Here is a 19,984-nt window from a genome sequence, read left to right as displayed (position 1 = left end):
ACTAATAAGATCGTTTAAATTACTTCTATGGGTATTTCCCACGAGTGTCTCTTCATTCGTTTTGACTTCATTCTTAATCTGCCTGGGTTTTAATCAAACCACTTTCACTCACATTTAACCTCTGGCGGGGAAGGGGTGTTAAAACAAGTAGCAGTGGTCAGAACCTTCAGGAAGCAGAAAAACAGCAGGATAGGAAAAGGAGGGCAGACGTCAGAATTCTTTTCTCCCATTAATTGAACGGTGGGAACAACAATATAGAATTTGTTTAGACCACAAAAGGGCATTCAGGGCATCTAATCATTCCTGGGGCTATTTTCCTTAAGCATTCGTGGACGAGGCCTAAAAATCCTCTGCTGAATTCATTCTCTGGTGTTTTTGAGCAGACGGAGGTCCTCAGGTGACTGGCCATACATCATGACCATAGGTGATGTTTATCGAACCTCGCTGTGTGCTGAGCATTGCTCTGAGCCCTTCACATCTGTGAACTAATTTCACCTTCACAACCCTGTGAGAGGTAGATACCATCATTCCCATTTTACAGATGAGGACACTGAGGCACCGTGAAATGAGACAGCTTCCCAAGGTCACGCAGGTCATAACGGTGGAGCGGGTTTCATGGCCCGGCTCCCACTGCCATCTGCAGTGGACACGTAGGCATGCTTCCCAGGACCACGGCTTAGCCACAGGGCAGTGGACACAGATGCTCAGAACAAGCTTAAGCCCAGTGAGAAAACGGTTACCTTCTGAATCACCAAAATTAAACTATGTTCACTGTCTTTTAAAAAAATTCTTAGAAAATCGGTGAACCACAAATTCATGTATTACATATGTGAGGAGCAATTAGTTCCTTGAACAGAACTTTTATGAGGCATAAATTCCCTTTATCAGCAGGCTAGGCAAAGGGCTGCAGCATGGTGTGTGCTCTGCCTGTAAACCGGTCTGTGAAGGGAAGGTCTTGCTTTACAAGGTGGTGATGAAGTTTTGTGGCTCCTGTATTAGGTGTTTCTAGTTTTGACAGACTCCCGGGAAAGGGGAATTTGTCCCTTTCTTGCCAGCTGAGTAAAACATCAGTGAAGTTACCTTCAGTTCCATTCTGTCATGCAAGGAGTAAACTGTCCTTTTGATACATGGAAAAAGATGATATGAAATCAACACTGACATGCAAGTGATGTGACCCATGGGCATCACCTAGTGATGAGGGCACGTCCTGAAACTCAGGGCCAGTGCCTGTAAGCCAGTCAGACCTGCAGGTGTCTTTTATTTAGGAAATAGCAATCTGAACAAGCCCTCATTTGCACATTTTTCTTCCAGGGTTGATATTGTCTTATCTTTCCTTCCAAAATAATGCTTAAAATAAGGTCTACTACATTTTCTTGAATCTTAAATATTCCCTCATTCATCAAAATGAAAGAGCAGGATTTTCTTTTCTTTTCTTTTTTTTGGCTATCAAGAGAGTAATTTTTTAAAAAATATATTATAAAAGTTACTTTGTTTTTACTTTTTTATAAATTTAATTATTTTATTATTTTATTTTGGCTGCATTGGGTCTTTGTTGCTGCACGCAGACTTTTCTCTGGTTGAGGCGAGCGGGGGCTGTTCTTCGTTGTGGTGCGTGGGCTTCTCATTGTGGTGGCTTCTCTTGCTGCGCAGCACGGGCTCTAGGCTCGTGGGCTTCAGTAGTTGTGGCACGTGGGCTCAGTAGTTGTGGATCGCGGGCTGTAGAGTGCAGGCTCAGTAATTGTGGCTCAGAGGCTTAGTTGCTCTGAGGCATGTGGGATCTTCCTGGATCAGGGCTCGAACCCGTGGCAGGCGGATTCTTAACCACTGCGCCACCAGGGAAGCCCCCAAGAGAGTAATTTTAACTGTAGAGTTTTCACTTATAAATAGCTATAATCAATTGTGTACTTGCTAAGAAAAGAGATTCTAAGACCTATTTTAAAGCAATTAAAAATGTAGTTAACATTTGAAAGTAATTAAATACAGGTAGTTATTACAACTGTTAAATACCTGAAAATGCTTCATAATGTATATAGATAAATAACTTACTCATTTTGGTCGTGTTTGTCCCCAGAGATGAACATTATGGGTGCATTTCTGAATTGACTGAAATAAAGGCAAACGTGATAACCAGTCACAGAAGACAGCAAAATGAATAGTACCCAACCTTCTGTGAGGCTGGTGACTTCCTCCTCTGCGTTCCAGAACCCCCCATTGTGAGCTAATTGGACTTTACATTCAGCTTTGCACACGCCTGGCAGAAGCTCTCCCAGGGGGGTTCCCTTTGCCAACCCCTAGGAGTTGACCTACTTTACTTTCAAATCTGGGCCAATCCACACCTCACAGATGAGACAGTCAGGCCACAGAGCAATGAGAAGGCTCTCAAAGCCACACACCCAGCAGGAAGAGAGCGGGGCTGGAGGCTTCCAGTCTGTGGATCTTCTGTGTGGTGTGAACAGGAGGTGATGGGAAGAAGATCAGGGAGATTTGGGGGTGGGGGCCTTCAGTGCCATCTCCTATCATGGTCATGTAGAGGCTGAGGGACTGAACAGGGTTGGCGCCTGGGGACGAGCTCAGTTGGTCTACAGCAGTCCTGGCGCCCAGCATTCTCCTGGACCCTCCTGCTCCGCTACCTTCCTGGCCACTTGCCCAAGCCTGGGAGCTGGAAGGTAGAGAGGCAGGCCAGTGTCCCCAGGGCCAGAGCTGGACGAGGTGGACCTGGAGCTGGTGCTTAGAGAGAACGGGAGAGCGCTGCCCTGGTGGTGAGGCAGAAAGGGGGCAGGAGGGAGCGGAGATCTGATCAGCTGCGTGGACATCCCTATAAGCTGGGAGGAAGAAGGGACTCTGCAGCTCTTGGAGCGTGCACTGCCAACTGGCAGGAGTGGCCACTGGGGACTGGGGAGGCCACCGCGCAGTCCAGGGCAGACAGGCGCGGCCGGGGCAGAGGACAGATTCCGGGTAAGCTTGGCAGCTGCACTGACAGACACTATGGAGGGCTTGGACGTGGGGTATGCAGAACGTGTGGAACCAAGGGTGACGCTAGGATTTTGGCTTCACCAACGGCATGGATGGCATCGCCGTGGAGCAAGAATAAGAGTCTGTGTTCCTGTGATCCTCTCTGGTCCTCCCCCGCCCTCCCCGCCCCATCCTCCCGTCGCCCCAGGCTCTGCTCGCCAAGCCTCGGGAATGGGGATCCTGCTCCAGAGACGGATGTATCTCTGCATCCGTCCCTGCTGGCCTGCGCCAGGTGAGACCCCAGTGCCCCTCCTCAGGGGGTCTGGACCCTTGGACAGTTACTGAGGTCTGGGTCCTCCTTTCCTACAGCGTCCTCGCTGGCTGACCTCCCTCTGTTCAGATGCACCCCCTCCAGATGCCCAGATGACCGTGTAGCTGTCCTTCCTGGCGTTAAAGGACAGTGGTGCCAAGTGGATGCTGGATTAATACGGCGCTCACCCAGACAGAGGACTCTAACTGTGACCGTCTTGCATAATCAAAGCTAAATCGATAGCCTTGGGACTGTGTGGATTTATACTGTCAACTAATTGATTCCTTCAAGGCTGAGATTTTCTTTTAAGCAGGCTCAGATCTAATTGGCCCTCAATTCCTAGGCAAAAGAGGTACATTAGGGGTTGCTTCTGCTCTTTATGTCCTGGGGAAGTTATTTTGCAGTAGGACATGAAGCCCAGTAATTGAAGTCAACTGAGGTTCACGGAAATGTGCCCCACAGCCACCCTCGAGGACCTTGTCCACCGTGGTCAGTACTGGTTTCTAGACCTTAGCATTCAGGCTTATAGATGACAGGAGTGTTTTAACACAAAAAAAGATTCTAAATGGCTTTCCAATAAGCATACAACATAGTGTCGAAAGTTGCAAAGTTGTTGGTGTTTTAAAAATTTTTTTTTATTTAATTTTTATTGGAATATAGTTGATTTACAGTGTTGTGTTAGTTTCTGCTGTACAGCAAAGTGATTCAGTTGTACATATACATGTATCTACTTTTTTTTTTAGATTCTTCTCCCATGTAGGTCATTATAGAGTAGTGAGTAGAGTTGCCTGTGCTCTGCAGTAGGTTCTAAATCATTCCACATGGAAACAGAACACCTCTTGGAGCATTGTTATTTGAAGTAGGAGCACTTAAGTCACTTTAGCAGTACCTGATCACCCGCTCTGCCCCCGGGGGTGTTGGGTCCCCCGCCTCGCAGAGCTCCTTTGGGTGACTGAGTCCTTAGGCGTCACTGCCTCCAAGGTGCCGGCAGAATCTCCTTCCTTAAATTATGCAGCTTGGGCTGCCCCTCTGACTTTCTGGTCACGTCCAGGTCTGGACATGGAGTTTGGTCTCTTTTCAGAGCTTCCCTCCACATGCAGTTTGGATGCCCCATTCCTGTGAGGGGGGACCTGATCCCTTTTTCCTCCTCTGCCCCAGCACCTGTGGGCCGAGGTCTAAAACATGTCCATCCTGCCCGTCTCAGGTTCTGTCCCTCCGGGCATTGGCAGGTGAAGGGATGAGGGAAGCAGCCTCTTCTGTGGGGCATGGGTCCACCCTGCGATGGTCCCCGTGTAGATGGTGTGCTGGTCTCCATGTAGACGTGTGGTTGGTTTCCTGTGGGGTCAGCTCCGCCCTGTCCTTCCCCTTATTCAGAGGGTCCCCCCTCCCCCTCTCGTCTTGACAGCAGTCCGCACCCCTCACTGACGGCCCCCGCTCTGGGGCTCTCCAGGAACCGTGTGGATGTTGAGCCCCGCCCTCGTGGGCATCCCGGTCCCCTGTGTGACCACGGGGAGGCGGTGCTCCCTGCCCAGCGCCTCCTGCAGGGCCTGCCCAGGACGCACCACAGTGGGCAGCTCCTGACCCCAGGGGCTGCACCCGTGCCCTGGGTGGAGTAATGTGCCTGCCCCTGGGCGCTGGCCTAGCATGTTGATGTTGCCAGTGGAACCTTTTCAGAACTAGGTATGATGTCAGGAACAGGCCAAACTTCCACCCCCATCACGTGGATTTGACAGATGCTCATTTCATAACCCTTGGTTGCGTCTGAGGCCATGTCCACGGTTGGCAGCTTCCCGCTGCCTTGGCTTTCTCGTCCCAACTTCAGCACCAGCTCCAGGAGCCAGTAACAAACCACTGGTCTCTGGTTTTTCTTTGTTTTTTTGTTTTGTTTTGTTTTGTTTTTTTGTTTTTTTAATTTTTATTTTATATTGGAGTATAGTTGATTAACAATGTTGTGTAAATTTCAGGTGTACAGCAAAGTGATTCAGTTATACGTATACACGTATCTATTCTTTTTCAAGTTCTTTTCCCATTTAGGTTATTACAAAGTACTGAGCAGAGTTCCCTGTGCTATACAACAGGTCCTTGTTGGTTATCTATTTTATATACAGCAGTGAGTATATGTCAGTCCCGTACTTCCAATCTATCCCTCCCCTGGCATTTTATTTTTTTTCAAAGCATTTGTTTTAGAGTTGCTATATTGGTGGATAAAACAACCGAAACTGATCATAGCCAAGAAAAGTTCTCTGCCTGGAAGATTGGTTTAAAATTTTGTCATCTGGGTTCCCCCCCACTGCCGTCACCTATTTTTATTTTGCTTGGCATTTATTTGAGAAAACTTGTAGCATTAAAACTGATCCTGAATGTCGAGACTTATGACAGATTCCCACAGTTATTCTGAGAATTTTATACAGTAAACCTTAGGGCTTTTCCTCAACACTCCATTGATTGAAAAAGAAGCTTACTGAATATTTTCCATTATGAAAGCAATAACTGACCATTGTGTAAGTTTTAAAAACTAAATCGATAGATAATTGATGGATCATAGAGAAGTAGATAGATACATAGATAGACAGGTATATAGATAGATAAGCCTGCAATGAATATATTCTCTTCTAGACTTTTTTTCTACAAAAAATGCATTTATATATGTAAAAAATTTAACCTAAAACAGGAGCTTTATTAATACTGTATTAGCAACTTTGCTTTTTTCAATTAATCATAGAGATAGTTGATAGATAGCTATGCTAGGTATTGATAATTGGTTATTTCTCTTTGCCCCAGCCCCCCTCCTTTTCCTGTCCTCCTTTGTCTGGCCTCGCTTTGGCCCCTCAAGCTGGTCTCCGCATTCTGCATCACCCAGACTCCCTTCTCTCTGCATCCGGTTGGGTTTGCCCAGTGAGAGGCACCAGCAGGAGATGGGAGGATGGAAAGAGAGGTCAGGCCATCTGTTTCCAGCCTCCTCCTCTCGCAGGCTGTGAGTTTTTACCTGCTCTGGTGGACGGACCCCTCTCTGGGCTCTATTTCTGCTGGGTCCTAGGAACCTGGCTCCCTCCTTTGTACCTGAGGTGCTAGCCGCTCCCTGCTGCTGCTGGTTTGGGGTGTTCTTTGTGGGTTTGCTTTTCCCTGCACAGAGATGACCCATTACCTTTTCTTCAGCCACTGAGTGTGCCTGCTGTGTGCTGCGGGGACCAGCTGATGGAGGTGGTGGTGCGTGCATTGATGTGTGTACAGATGGGGCTCTTTCTTTTTTTTTTTTTTTAAAGGGAACGCTATTTATTTATTGGCTGTGTTGGGTATTCGTTTCTGTGCGAGGGCTTTCTCTAGTTGCGGCGAGCGGGGGCCACTCTTCATCGCGGTGCGTGGGCCTCTCACTATCGCGGCCTCTCTCGTTGCGGAGCACAGGCTCCAGACGCGCAGGCTCAGTAGTTGTGGCTCACGGGCTTAGTTGCTCCACGGCATGTGGGATCTTCCCAGACCAGGGCTCGAACCCGTGTCCCCTGCATTGGCAGGCGGATTCTCAACCACTGCGCCACCAGGGAAGCCCGGGGCTCTTTCTTTTCAGCAGATGCACTGTAGGAACTTATTGTGAACATTTCTTTCCAGGCAATATTTAAGATACACAGAATGGTCTGAAAAGTGACACAGTGAACCCCCGCGCGTCAATCATGTGAGTTAGACAAGAAAGCATCGTCAGCTCAGTGGAAGCGCCTCTCCCCTCCCCCTCCCCCGCTGCATCTCATGGCCCCTGCGCCTTTGCTGTTCATCATATATTTGTGTCCCTAAACAGTGAGGTTAGTTTTTGCCTGGTCACAGATTCACGCAGATGGTGTTTATTCTTTTTGTACGGATTCATCTTTAACTCCCGCCTTTCAGGGGGCATTTGGTGACAGTCGTCCATTTAGTGGCAGGACTCTGGTCTATTTCCCCTGCTACACAGTCTTCCACTGTGTGGATGGACCAGCATTTATTTTCCCTTTCCCCTGTGGATGGAGATTTGGATGCCTTCAAAGACGTTTGTATCACCAGCAGCGTTGCTCTGCATATCCTTGTATATGTCTGCCTGGGCACCTGTGTGAGCATTTCTCCAGGAGACATTCCTAGGAGTGGAACTGCTGGGTCCTGGGCCTTAGGCATCTTCTACTTTATTGCGAATCGCCAAGTTGTTCTGCAGAGAGGTTGTGCTAACGTGCACGCCACCGGCTCTCCATCACGATTTGCATTTCCCACATCCTCACCAAGCTTTCTCCTTCTCCCATTCTGAGGGGAGGAACATGGTACCTCATTAAGTGAGTTACACGCATCCCCTGACCACAGGGAGGAGAAACACAGTCTCATGTTAAGAGCCATCGTGTTACTTCATCCTTGGGTTAGCTATTCATATCTTTTGCTATTTGCATATTGGCTTATCTTTTTATTTTTTATTTTTAGAGATTTCTTATATATTCCAAATACTAATCCTTTCTTGACTGTGCATATTGCAAACATTTCCTCAGTCTGTAGACCTTTTTTTCTTTTTTATGGTGTCTTTTTTCATATAGAAGTTTTAACATTTCCATATAGCTGATTTTATCAATCTTTTCCTTTACGATTTGTGCCTTTTATATCTTGTTTAACAAATACACTTGATTCTCTTTATTTGAAGTAGTTATTTCTATGAAGCTGCAGCAACACTGCATTAGTGAATACAGAATCATTGCTCCCAGGGGAAATACAAGGTGAGGACCCTGCAAGCCTCTGGTCACAACATTTTTATCAGCTAGTCAGTACAGACCTTGCTTTATGCGTGCTTATTGTTGATTCATTAACATTGAACTTGAGGCCAACAGCACTGTAACTCATGCTTCAGCAAAGCTTATCTGACACATGTAAATAGACCTGGAAAAGGACACTTGTTTATAGTATGAGTTAAATGAGAAGGCAGAGGTTGCCTGGTTCAACTTCAGCTGAGAATATGCCCATCAGGCAACTCAAATTTTTTGCTGCTCCACACATGACCTCGAATGACCCCAGAAGTGCCACGGGTTTTGATTTGGGGGGTTAGAAATAAATTTTAGCAAGTAGGTGAATTCGCAAATATGGAATTCACGAACGACGTATGAGACCTTCTGCCAGCGTTCAGTAGGTTTTCTGGGAGGATTGTTTCACGTGTAGATGTACTTTTGACATATCTGTGGGAGATGAGCACCACGTCCTTCTTTTTTAAAAAATTTTATTTATTTATTTATTTATGGCTGTGTTGGGTCTTCGTTTCTGCGCGAGGGCTTTCTCCAGTTGCGGCAAGGTGGGGGCCACTCCTCATCGCGGTGCGCGGGCCTCTCACTATCGCGGCCTCTCTTGTGGCAGACCACGGGCTCCAGACGCGCAGGCTCAGTAATTGTGGCTCACGGGCCCAGCTGCTTTGCGGCATGTGGGATCCTCCCGGACCAGGGCTCGAACCCGCGTCCCCTGCATTGGCAGGCAGACTCTCAACCACTGCGCCACCAGGGACGCCCCACCACGTCCTTCTGTTCTGCCATCTTGATCTCTCCCCCAGTTTACTTTTGTTTAATGTCTTCTCAGTTTAACGGCCACGACCTGCTGTACAGCGTTGGATAGAAGTGATAATGGCCACCATCCCCATCTCCTTCCTGGTATTTTCTGTAGAGTTTTTTAAGTTGAGGGAGCTCTCATCTATTTCTAGTTTATTAGGAGCTTTTAAACTAGTGTTGACATATCAACTGCTGTTTTGACATCTAATCTTAATAGATTATCATATGGTTTTTCTCATTTAATGTGATGAATTCCATTAGATTATTTTATGTTAGAACATTCTTGTAACACAGGAATAAACCAAACTCGGTCATAATGTGTTTTTAATATGCTATCGGATTTAACTTTGCCAGTATTTTGCTTAGGATTTTTGCATTTAGGTTCACAAGGAAGAATTTTCCTCTCTTCTTTTTTTCACATATAGATTTGTCATTTTGTTTTTTAAAAATAGTCAGTTATCCCAACACAAGTTATGTAATGTGCCACTTTTTTCATTATTTTAAGGATCTATATCTGGACTCTCTTCTGTTCCTTATCAATGTCATACTATTCTGTTATTGTAGATTTATAATACATTTTGATGTGTGCAGGACCCTTCTTCTCTTCCAAAAATCTCTTGACAAAACTTATTTTTAAAATTCACATAAATATAGGATAATTCTTTGTTTGATCTTATTTTAAAGCTAGAGGCTAATTAGGATCACAGTGAGTTTTTAGAAATCTAGAATTTATAGGAAATATGTATATTAATATATGTATATATATAAAAAACTGTTATAACTATATTTTATGGAATACCTGTGGTAACCAGAAAGAAAATACATATAAAATTAAACAAAAGAAAAAGAGAAAGGAATCAAGACCTATCAATAGAGAAACAAGGGGCTTCCCTGGTGGCGCAGTGGTTGAGAATCTGCCTGCCAATGCAGGGGACAAGGGTTCGAGCCCTGGTCTGGGAAGATCCCACATGCCACGGAGCAACTGGGCCCGTGAGCCACAATTACTGAGCCTGCGCTTCTGGAGCCTGTGCTCCGCAACAAGAGAGGCCGCGATGGTGAGAGGCCTGCGCACCATGATGAAGAGTGGCCCCCACTTGCCGCAACTGGAGAGAGCCCTTGCACAGAAACGAAGACCCAACACAGCCATAAATAAATAAATAAATAAAATTAAAAAAAAAAAAAAAAAATAGAGAAACAAGAAAAAAGAAAGGATGAAACACAAAGGAAGACAGCAAGAGATAAAAAGAGAGAAAACAGTACTACAAGACAAACAGAAAACAGTTAAAATGGCAATAGTAAATCCTACCATATCAATAATTAATGTAAAAAGACAAAATCCTCAATAAAAAGATACAGAGTGGCTGAATGGGTAAAAAACCAAAAACCAAGATCTAATTGTGTACTGTCTACAAAAATACTCATATTAGATTCAAGGACACACATAGGCTGAAAGTGAAGGGATGGAAAAGATATTTCATGCAAATGGAAACCAAAAGAGAGCAGGAGTGGCCATATTTATATCAGACAAAGTAGACTTTAAGTCAGAAACTGTCTCTACAGACAAAGATGGTAATGACATAATGATAAAAGGGTCAATTCAACAGGAAGATAAAATAATTGTAAATATATATGCACTCAACATCAGAGCACCTAAGTGTAAAAAACAAATATTGACAGATTTGAAAGGATAAATTAGTAATACAGTAATAGTAAGAGACTCCAATAATCCACTTTCAATAATGGATAGAACATCCAGACAGAAAATCAATACAGAAATAGTGGACTAGAACAAAATGAACCCAGCAGACTTAGACACAGAGAACTTTTCACCCAACAGCAGAAGAATACACATTCTTCTCAAGTGCACACAGAGCATTCTCCAGAATAGATCACGTTAGGTCACAAAACAAGTGTTAACAAATTTAAGGTGATTGAAATCTACTGTCTTTTCCGACCACAATGAAATGAAACTAGAAATCAATGACAGCAAAAAAATGGAAAAATTCACAAATATATGGAAACTGAATAATATACTCTTGAACAACCACTGGATCAAAAAATAAATCTAAAGGGAATTTTAAAAGGATTAAAATATATGTGTGTGTGTACATCCCCTCCACCCCTGCACACACACCAAAGGAACATATTTTTTGCCTGAATACTCATCATTGAATACTGGAAAAGTGGCAAATAGTTTCCTTGATCTTCAAACTTGATAGAACTGTAAGAAAATAGTCTATGAGTTATAGTTATTTATACATATTATAATTAGGCAATCTACATTCTTCAGCTAAAGGCTAAAAGCTATTACTTCAGAGGGCAGAGGACAGGTTTTGAATTCCCAAATAAGGTGCAGTTGTGCACCATTGTGGAGAGTGTGTAAATTTCCTCGTGGATCTTTGCTCAAAGTTAAAAGTGCCTTTGAACAGATAGCACATATTGTGTGAGGAGCAAACCTGGCCTCTTGTAGTAGCATTTGTGTTGTTGATGGTACATGGGAGGCCAGAACAAGGCTAAAAATTCTTAAACTTATAGGGATTCCAGGTAGAATGTTTGTGTCTTGAAATTACAGCTTTCACAGATTCCCCCATGAATCACTTACCTTCTCCATGTGACAGCCTAATTTTAGCTCCTTTTGTAGGATCAGTATTCCAGCCAGCCCCACAAAGAACTGCTTTCTAGAGACAAATTAAATAGCAAATGTCATGTGATCTGTTCCAGGATGGGCTCATCACTCGAGAAATTTTATGAAAAATGGAAGTCACGATTTTCCGCACACACACACACACACACACACACACACACACACACACACTGATCATATGACCGAGAGTTTTTGCAGAATCTTGATGTAAGACTCTGAAAAAAACATTATTTCAAGGTGACGGTAAATTTTTCTGGTGTGTGGTTGGAAATTTGGAAATTAAGCCTGTTATTTCCTTCTAGTCTAAACTGAAAATTTAGAAAAGAATAATGAAATATCCCATATATTTTTCGTACATATATTTACCAGACACCTATTTTGATGAGATATTCTACTATAAAGACTGGTCTCTGCTCTTGTTGAAGAGGGAAACATGCTGTCAGGAATTGTGCAGGGTCTGAGATTTTACTTGCTTTCAAGCTAACAAACTAGCCTGTTAGAATTTGCTGCTACTTCTCTGGCAGAAGACATGAGACTCCCGGTTCAGAGACAAAGGACTTTCTCACTCATGGCAAAAGCAGTGGCCAGAGCTTCATGCTGGTCTCTGTCAGTTTCTCATGCCCCTCAAGTCTCAGGGAAAGATGCAAAGGCCCCTCATGGATGCCCACACATGTGGTGGGCGTTACAGAAGGGGAACACTGAGCTTGGAGAATCTGCTGCCTTTGTAGCGAGCCTCCACTTTGTCCAGTGGACATGTTACCTCCTTCCTCCAGGATGCCTGTTGCAAACAACCCCGGGAAGTGGTCTGGGTAAAGAGTGATCAGGGCATACCCAAGTTCTTGACTTGGCCTTTCCCACCTTGGACAGAGAAGATGATGACAGGCGTGGTTTCTTTCGTCAGGCTCCCCACCACGTCCACTGACCTTTCCTAACATCCTGTTTTCCACACTGAACTCCAGTTGTTGCCATGAAAGACCCCCTAAGATAGGGATTACTGTGTCAAGTAATTGGGAAGCTTCAAGAGGATAACTCTGATAAAACCCAACCCCATCCCTTGTAATTACAACACATGTACAGTTATTGTTAGCCATGGGTTTCATCACTTATTTTTTACGCTATGAGCCTTTCCTCATCTTCCTTCATTATACCTTGCCTGATAACAGTCTCCTCTGGAATCTCTTTTTTATTCAAAGAAACAAAAACATGTTAAAAAAAAAACTGGTGAATTAGCTAATAGTAATGAATATAAGACCCTTTGTCCTCTGGACAACAGTATTTTCAACAAACAGGGGAATCAAAATCCTAAATTTTGTATGTTTCTTAATGCGTAATTTCTCCTGACTGTCCCCTTTCTCTGTTGTGTTGTTAATATTCGGAATTTACTCATCTTGGAGAGAATTTTTAAAGAATTTATCATTCGTAGGTTTCCCTAAGTATCTCCTTTAGTTTTTGTTTTATACTTGATTCGTTATAGACATGATTTCCTTAATTGTATTCGAGGAAGTATGCAGAGTGGCCACCAGCAAAACTCAGGATCCACCATGCAAGACCCACCTTGTCCTCATGCTTGCCATTTTGAATGACCTTGTAAAGAGATTTTATAGAACTTGGATTTCAGTGCTTGCCCATCAAAGGGCAGAGATAAAGGCATTATTTAAGCCAGAAAGAGAATTCTGAAGAAACACATAGACACAATTCCAGGTGTGTAGTTATCTAGCAAAAAGCCATGCATTTAAACAGCTAGAAGAAGAAAAAAAGAAGTCTTTTTGGTGTGTGATTCCAATGAATATGCTCCATGAGACATAAAGCAGTGTTTGCCTCATGGCGCTTATTCAAGCAAAAGGTTATGTTTTGTATTTATTTTTTGTGAGTAGTTTTACTTGGTTGCAAATGAGACCATATTCAAAATTAATGTTACTTTCAGAAGGGCATTGACTTCAACAGTCAGCACCAACTATGTCCCAGGTTCTGCAAAAGGTCTCTCTATCTTTCGTGAAAACAGGTTGCATTATCTCTTTCCCAACGTCAAACATCTCCAGAAGTATCCCATTGCCTACAAAATAAAATCCAAACACCGTAGCCTCTTCCCAACCCCATCTGTGCCTGCCATTTCCCACAATTGAGCTCCCATCCTACTCCGTCTTTAGCGACTTCAGAGAGGACACTTGAGGTGGCCCTAAGAATGTTATACAGGACACTTAGATAAGCCTAAGAGCCACCAAGAGCTTCTGGTCAAGATAGAGTTACAGGGACTGGATTTAAACTCCCACCTGAAACAAGAACAGCAACAAAACCCTGACAAAATATGAAGACATTGAACATCAGACAGTAAAGAACAGTGATCCTTGAAATATGGTCAACCAATGAGGGGAGAGTCTCCAGGGGACAGTGCAGGACGGGGAACTCAGGGGGATCCCTGCAGACTCCCTGAGTTGGGGAGACAGAGCTGAGGGTCTGAGGGAGACCGAGGCCTGGGGTTGAGAGTTCTCAGGACAGAATACTGGAAGGGAGAGAGCCCTGGGTTCTTCAGAGGGTCCCCCTGGAGAATTCAGTTGAATGCTGTTTAGCCGATGCACATGAAGAAACTATTTGAGTCTGAGAAAAGGATTAGAGGTTACAGTGTCCAGCACTCAGATTTGGGAGTAGCAACTCTTCCCACATTTGTTCAGGGTTCTCAGAACACTCTGACCTCAGGCGTGGAGAATAATTAGCCCTAAGCTGAGACTTGCTTCGGTTCTACCTAACAAATCTCCAAAACATGACTCTGTTCTCTGTATTCACATTTGCATGGTATATTAACTTTGTCCTCTGTAATATTATCATAATCACACCCTTTCTGGCTATTTTACAGGCAGTCTTGAAAACAAATGAGCAGGTTCTGAGGAAGGGGATTGGGCAAAGACTTCTGTAGTCACACCAGCCTACAGAAAATTGGGGAACTTTCTTAAAGGATGCTATTGATTAGAACACATGGGTTCAAGTATCCGTGAGCAAGCCCTGTGCGTGCTCCCAGACTAGACCATCATTTGAAACATTTACAGTGTTACAGTTAACATTTCATGTTAACGAGGAAATACAATGAGTATGTCCCACCTCGTCTTGAGGATTTGTCAACTCCTTGATTAGAAAATTGAAACTAACCTCATTAATACCATGGTCTTTCTGGTGAAAGGTCCATTTTTCCTAATAATTTTTTGAGTATTTACAGTATTTTCTGCATTTATCGTATGAGTATTGTATGAGTATGTATATTGAAGGACATATAATTATTCTAAATCTTTGGTCATTTTTGTGAATCATGGTTATTTTTTTTTCTATTTCTGGCATGGATTTGAGAGTAAATTATCTAAAGGAGAAGGAATTGTATTTGGATAGTTAAAATTCTATGAGTGAACCCTCTGAGAGCATAAAACAAAGATCTCTCATCTCGGCATCTTATTCATCTTATTCTTATTCATAATACTTGAAATTCTAGCTAGTGCTAATAGGCAAGAAAAGGAAATGAAAGGCATACAAATTGGGAAGGAAGAAATTAAACACGGAAGAAAATCCCAAGGTCACAGGATACTAGATAAATACAAATATTGATACAAACCACATTTCTATATTCTAGCAATGAATATGTAGAGATCAAAATTAAAAACATAAAAATAAACTTTAATCTAAACCTCACACCTTATTCAAAAATTAACTCAAAATGAATCACAGATTTAAATGTAAAACGTAAAACTATAAAAACTTTTAGAAAAAAAAAGAGAAAATCACCACGATCTAGGGCTAGATAAAGATAAGTTGCAGACTGGGAAAAAAAATTTGCAAACCACATATCTGACAATGGACTAGAATCTAGAATGCAAAAAGAACTCTCAAAACTCAGTTAAAAAAGAAAAAAAGGCAAACAATCCAGCTAGAAAATGGGAAAAGTTATGAGCAGAGACTTTACCAACAAGGATAAACAGATGGCACATGAACACTTGAAAAGATCATTAGCTGTGAGGGAAACGAAAATTAAAACCACAGTGATATATCATTACACACCTATCAGAATTGCTAAAATAAAATAGTGATATCAAATTCTGGCACGGAGGCAGAGAGACTGGATCATTCACACATTGCTGGTAGGAATGTAAAATGTTTCAGCCACTCTGGAAAACAATTAGGAAATTTCTTATGAAACTAAACATTCAGTTACCATATGACCCAGCAATTGTACTTTTGGACATTTATCCCAGCGAAATAAAAACTCATGTTCACACACAGACCTGTGCACAAATGCTCCTGAGCTTTATTTGTAATAGCCCAAAACTGAAAACAACCCAGTTATTTATCAGCTGGAGAATGAACAAACATGGAACTCAGCAATAAAAAGGGATGAACTATTGATACATGCAACAACTTGGATGAATCTTGAGGGAATTATGCTGAGTGAAAATAGCCAGTTCTGAAAAGTTACATGCTTTATGATGCCAGTTGTATACCAGTCTTGAAATGACAAAATTATAAAAATGGAGACCAGACAAGTGGTTGACAGGGGTCTGGAAAGGGAGATTGAGTGGGGAGCGGGGAGAGAGAGGTGAGTGTGTCTATAAAAGGGCAACACGGGCGGGGAGGGTGGATCCTTGTGGTGATGGAAATGTTCTCTGTCTTGACTGTATCATTGGCAATCATGGTTATGATATCACGCTATAGTTTTATAAGATGCTACCATGGGGGAAACTGAGGGAAGGGTATCCAGGATCTCTCTATGATTTCTTACACCTGCAAGTGAATCTACAGTTATGTCAAGAAAAGAAGTTTAAAAAACTTGGAATTCTTATCTAAATTTTCAGTTACACTTTATAATCGACAGAGATTGCCCACCTACTCAAATGTTGGCAATTTGAAGATTTTCTTAGACAGTGACTACCTAATAATTATCAAAATTGTAAAATACATCACTTAGTATCTAAGAGTAATTTGATCAACCATGTATAAACCAAGAAAAAACAAATGTGTCTATAAAAGGCCAGTTTTGATGGTGAAAAAAGAAACCCACAATTGACCATCCTCATCCTGGACCTTGACGGCAATGCCGAGGAGGCTGCCATCTGCGTTGCCAAGATGACGCTGACGTCCTCCCGCATCTTTTCCCACAGGAACTGCTCTTCAGCGTGTGTGCCCTCAACGTCCTGTCCACCATCGTGTGTGCGCTGGCCACAGCCATGTGCTGCATGCAGATGGTCTCCGCTGACGTCCTGCAGATGGTGAGTGGTCCCCCTTCCTCCCCAGCACACGCAGAATGGCAGGCTCCAGCCCCTCCTCCCCAGCCAGTTTGAGACCAATGTATCATGGACACTGCTGGCTTCCATTCAGAAGCCCCGAGGGCAATAAGCCCCGACAACGCGTGGGGCTTCGAGATCCTTGGAGGTCACTCCATGCTGCCCTCTGGAAGACAAAACTCACACATTTGGTGCCACTGATGTATTTATTTTAGGTGTTGTTGGAGCTCCTTGTTGACAGGGTCCAGCTACCATCACGTGCCTCTAGATAGCCCCTGGTTTGTGCCCCTGAGTAATTTTAGCGACAGTCCTGTAGCCTGAGATGTCCTCTAGGCCCGGCACCTCCAGAGCAAGGCTCTGTTCAGAATTCACTTTGAATAAAGGAAGATTGTTTAGAAGATGAGTTCTTCTCAAATTGAAAAACTGCTCCTCTGTGCTTTGCAGATTTGCTAATTAACTCTGAGCTCAAAATCCAGTGACAGGTCACTGGCCAGCCATCGTTGGAACCTCTGGCCAGGGTCTTAGAGAAGAGGAAGTGCTGGTCCCCAGGGGAGTGATGAGGCCAAGAGCAGAGGCCACACACTTATTAATACATGCTCAATAAATAATGACGGCTCTTCGTTATTTGTATGAATGGAACACAGCCCACTGCTCAGTACGTTACCACTAAAGTCAGCAAATAAAGGGAAAGTGATGGGAAGACATTGCTGTTCACGCTAAGGGTAGGAACCGTGCCCTCCCTCTTCCCCGTGGCCCCTCCAAGACCCGCCCTGCCTCCCCTCTCCAATGTTTTCAGCATCTCATGAAAAAAAAGGCAAGTTTTTCTTATAGGAGCCTGTTTGATTTGTTGTTTCTCACCCACCCTGCGGCAGTACATCAGTTCATCAAGATGCAGGGCCAGAGAGCATCATTACCCAGGCGTTAAAAATTCATTGGCTCTAATCGTGTGCAGCCTCTTTCTCCCTGTGTACATCCACACAGCTGTCACAACCGCGCCGACCTTTCCGAGAGGCGGCAGTTTTCTGAAAGATACCTAATTAAGCAGTTCTTCAGCAGCGATGAACTTCAGGCCTTGCTCGCCGAGGCCTCGTGTTGGCGATTCTCTCCAGCTTGTGGTGTAATGGAAGGTTAAGTACTGTGGCGCTGCGGTCACCTCAGCAGATTTTACTCTTGATCTGGAAGTATCACACCAATTTGGCCAAACTAACAGAACCACAGGGCTGGAAATGCTGAAAGTTTGTATTCCCTAGGTTTTCAGAATTAAAATGGAAATTACCAACTAAGTAAGAAGAAAGTGTGTCGTAGCTAAAATAGTGTATGTGGTGAAACGTAACGTGCAGGTCATTGTCAGTCCTCCGTGTAGAAAGCGAGCGGCCTGGCATTCTGGGTCTGAGGTTGGCTACATCTGGGTCGGGGTCCCACGGCTTTTACCTACGAACCTCCCTGAACCTCATTTTTCTCACTCAGGAGGGGCCCTGTTTAAATATCTGGTGAGAACTCAAATGTGAACTATTTTGATTCTTAAATACATGGAGGGAATACGTCCCGGTTTGTTATTGGGTCATCGCAGCTGTGACCGTGAAGGCAGTGGTCCTTGATGTACTTTATCAACCAAATGTAAAGTATGGTTGCAATTACAACAGCTGCCATTAGAACCCCTGGCTGTTTCATGGCTAAGTATTATACTTGGTGAGTAAATTTGCTTCAGACCCCTGGCTTGGAAATAGAAATCGATGAGTTTGCTGCTGGTGTGTTCTTCTCCTTTTGTGACCATGGACTATGGAACAGACCAGGCTCTACTCTCCTCAGAAGGCTGGTTACCCCACTGACCTGCAGAGCCACCGGGGAACCCATGACTGTGGCGCCCGTGGGACCAGCACCTGACCTTGGGCACATCACCACCCATTAGTCCCAGTTTCCTCTGCTCTAAGTAAGACTGTTTACATCCTACTGTCCTCATAGGGCCACTGAGAGGATGACTTAGATAACGTGTCAATGGGCTTTGAAAAAGCATGGTGGCCACATGGAGGTTGGCTGTTACCATGTGGGTCAGAGGCTGGGTCAGCCTGGCCACACATGCTGTGTCCTTGGAGAAGAAGTGGGACAGCCCAAGGGGGTCATGGTTACACCCTGATGGATGGGGCTGGTAGCTATGTTATCCCTGAGGATGCCTCAGAAGCCCTTGTTAATTTTTTTACAAGTCTTTTTCTCCCCCAGCTTTATTGAGATATAGTTGACTTTAATTTTCTTACTTCATATTGTTAAACTCTTTAATTAAAGAAGTAACATAGGATCATTGAAACAAATAAAATATAGAGGTATATAAAGAAAAAGTTGATCATCTCCCCTCCCCCACTGCATTCTCCTGAGAACAATTTGCAGTGAATCTTCCCTTTGTTTCTTGATTTCTTAGGACTTATAGAACCATATGAAAATAGTCTATCTTCCTTTTTTCCTCCCTCCCTCCTTTTCTCCATCTCTCTCTCCTTCCTTCCCTTTCTTCCTCCATTTATTCCTTCTTTTTTTGCCAAAATGGGATCACACCACGTATGTTACTCTACGACTTAATCTTATAACCTGAAACAATCATGGCCATCCAGCTAAGTCAGTAGAAAGAGAGATGTTTGAATATCTGCAGTGGTCCATGAGATGGAAGTCACATCAGTTATTTGGCCATTTCTCTATCTGAGTTGCTACTTGTTTTTGATTTGGGTTCTGTCTCTGCCTCTGCAAATGGTTCTCCTTGTACATACAGTTATAACTCTCTTGACCAACCTGTGCTGACCTGATGGCCAGCCAGCTGCGGTTCTCCATCCCGCCTGGAAGATGCACTTCTTGCTGCCCACAGCACACCCCCACTCCCCGCAGCCTCTGCAGTTCACCCACGTGCCATTTCTGCTCCCAGCAGTTGGGTCATCAGCTTTCCAAGGGGCAGTTGTATCAATCCCCAAACCAGTTTAGGCCAGTGGTATGTGGACTCTAAGTGCATATTCTAGTTCTACGTGAGCCAGTGAAATATGAGTGCAAAAAGAGAGTTATGTCTATTACAACAAAATTGAGTGCTCTGGAAAGAGTCAGTGAAAGAGGGTCACTAAATATATTGCTGTCAGTTTAGAAGTGGGTCAGACAACTGTAAGGGGTTTGGATAAAAACTGAAAAAAATCGAAGGTGTGTCTGCATACACATTGCTTCCCAAGTACCTTTAAGTTCTGGCTCTGCTGTAAAAACACAGAACTGGAAAGTCAGAGAATGTCTTACGGGTGTAGTTTATGCAGGAAGAACCACAGGGCAC

The 19,984-nt window shown here is 43.7% G+C and overlaps 1 protein-coding gene and 1 long non-coding RNA gene across 15 annotated transcripts in view; one reads left to right on the top strand and one right to left on the bottom strand.

The window, feature by feature from the left end:
- The window catches only part of LOC309654623, a 457,474-nt gene that overhangs the window by 79,088 nt on the left and 358,402 nt on the right, over positions 1 to 19,984 (bottom strand). The gene's annotated exons all lie outside the window — the stretch shown is intronic.
- ENTREP2 (endosomal transmembrane epsin interactor 2) overlaps positions 1 to 19,984 on the top strand; it is a 398,164-nt gene that overhangs the window by 349,421 nt on the left and 28,759 nt on the right. For 13 of the 14 annotated variants that reach the window (XM_082448764.1, XM_082448766.1, XM_082448761.1 and 10 more), the window contains one exon: positions 16,570 to 16,677. The exons of the other annotated variant lie outside the window; for it this stretch is intronic. In XM_082448764.1, coding sequence (XP_082304890.1) covers positions 16,570 to 16,677 — 108 coding nt within the window. The remainder of the gene's footprint in view (positions 1 to 16,569; positions 16,678 to 19,984) is intronic. 14 annotated transcript variants of the gene reach the window in all.

Source organism: Balaenoptera physalus (assembly GCF_965194825.1).
Source record: "Balaenoptera physalus genome assembly, chromosome: 2".
NCBI lineage: Eukaryota > Metazoa > Chordata > Mammalia > Artiodactyla > Balaenopteridae > Balaenoptera > Balaenoptera physalus.
Note: the sequence above shows the minus strand (reverse complement) of the source record. Positions and strands in the feature narration are given on the sequence as shown.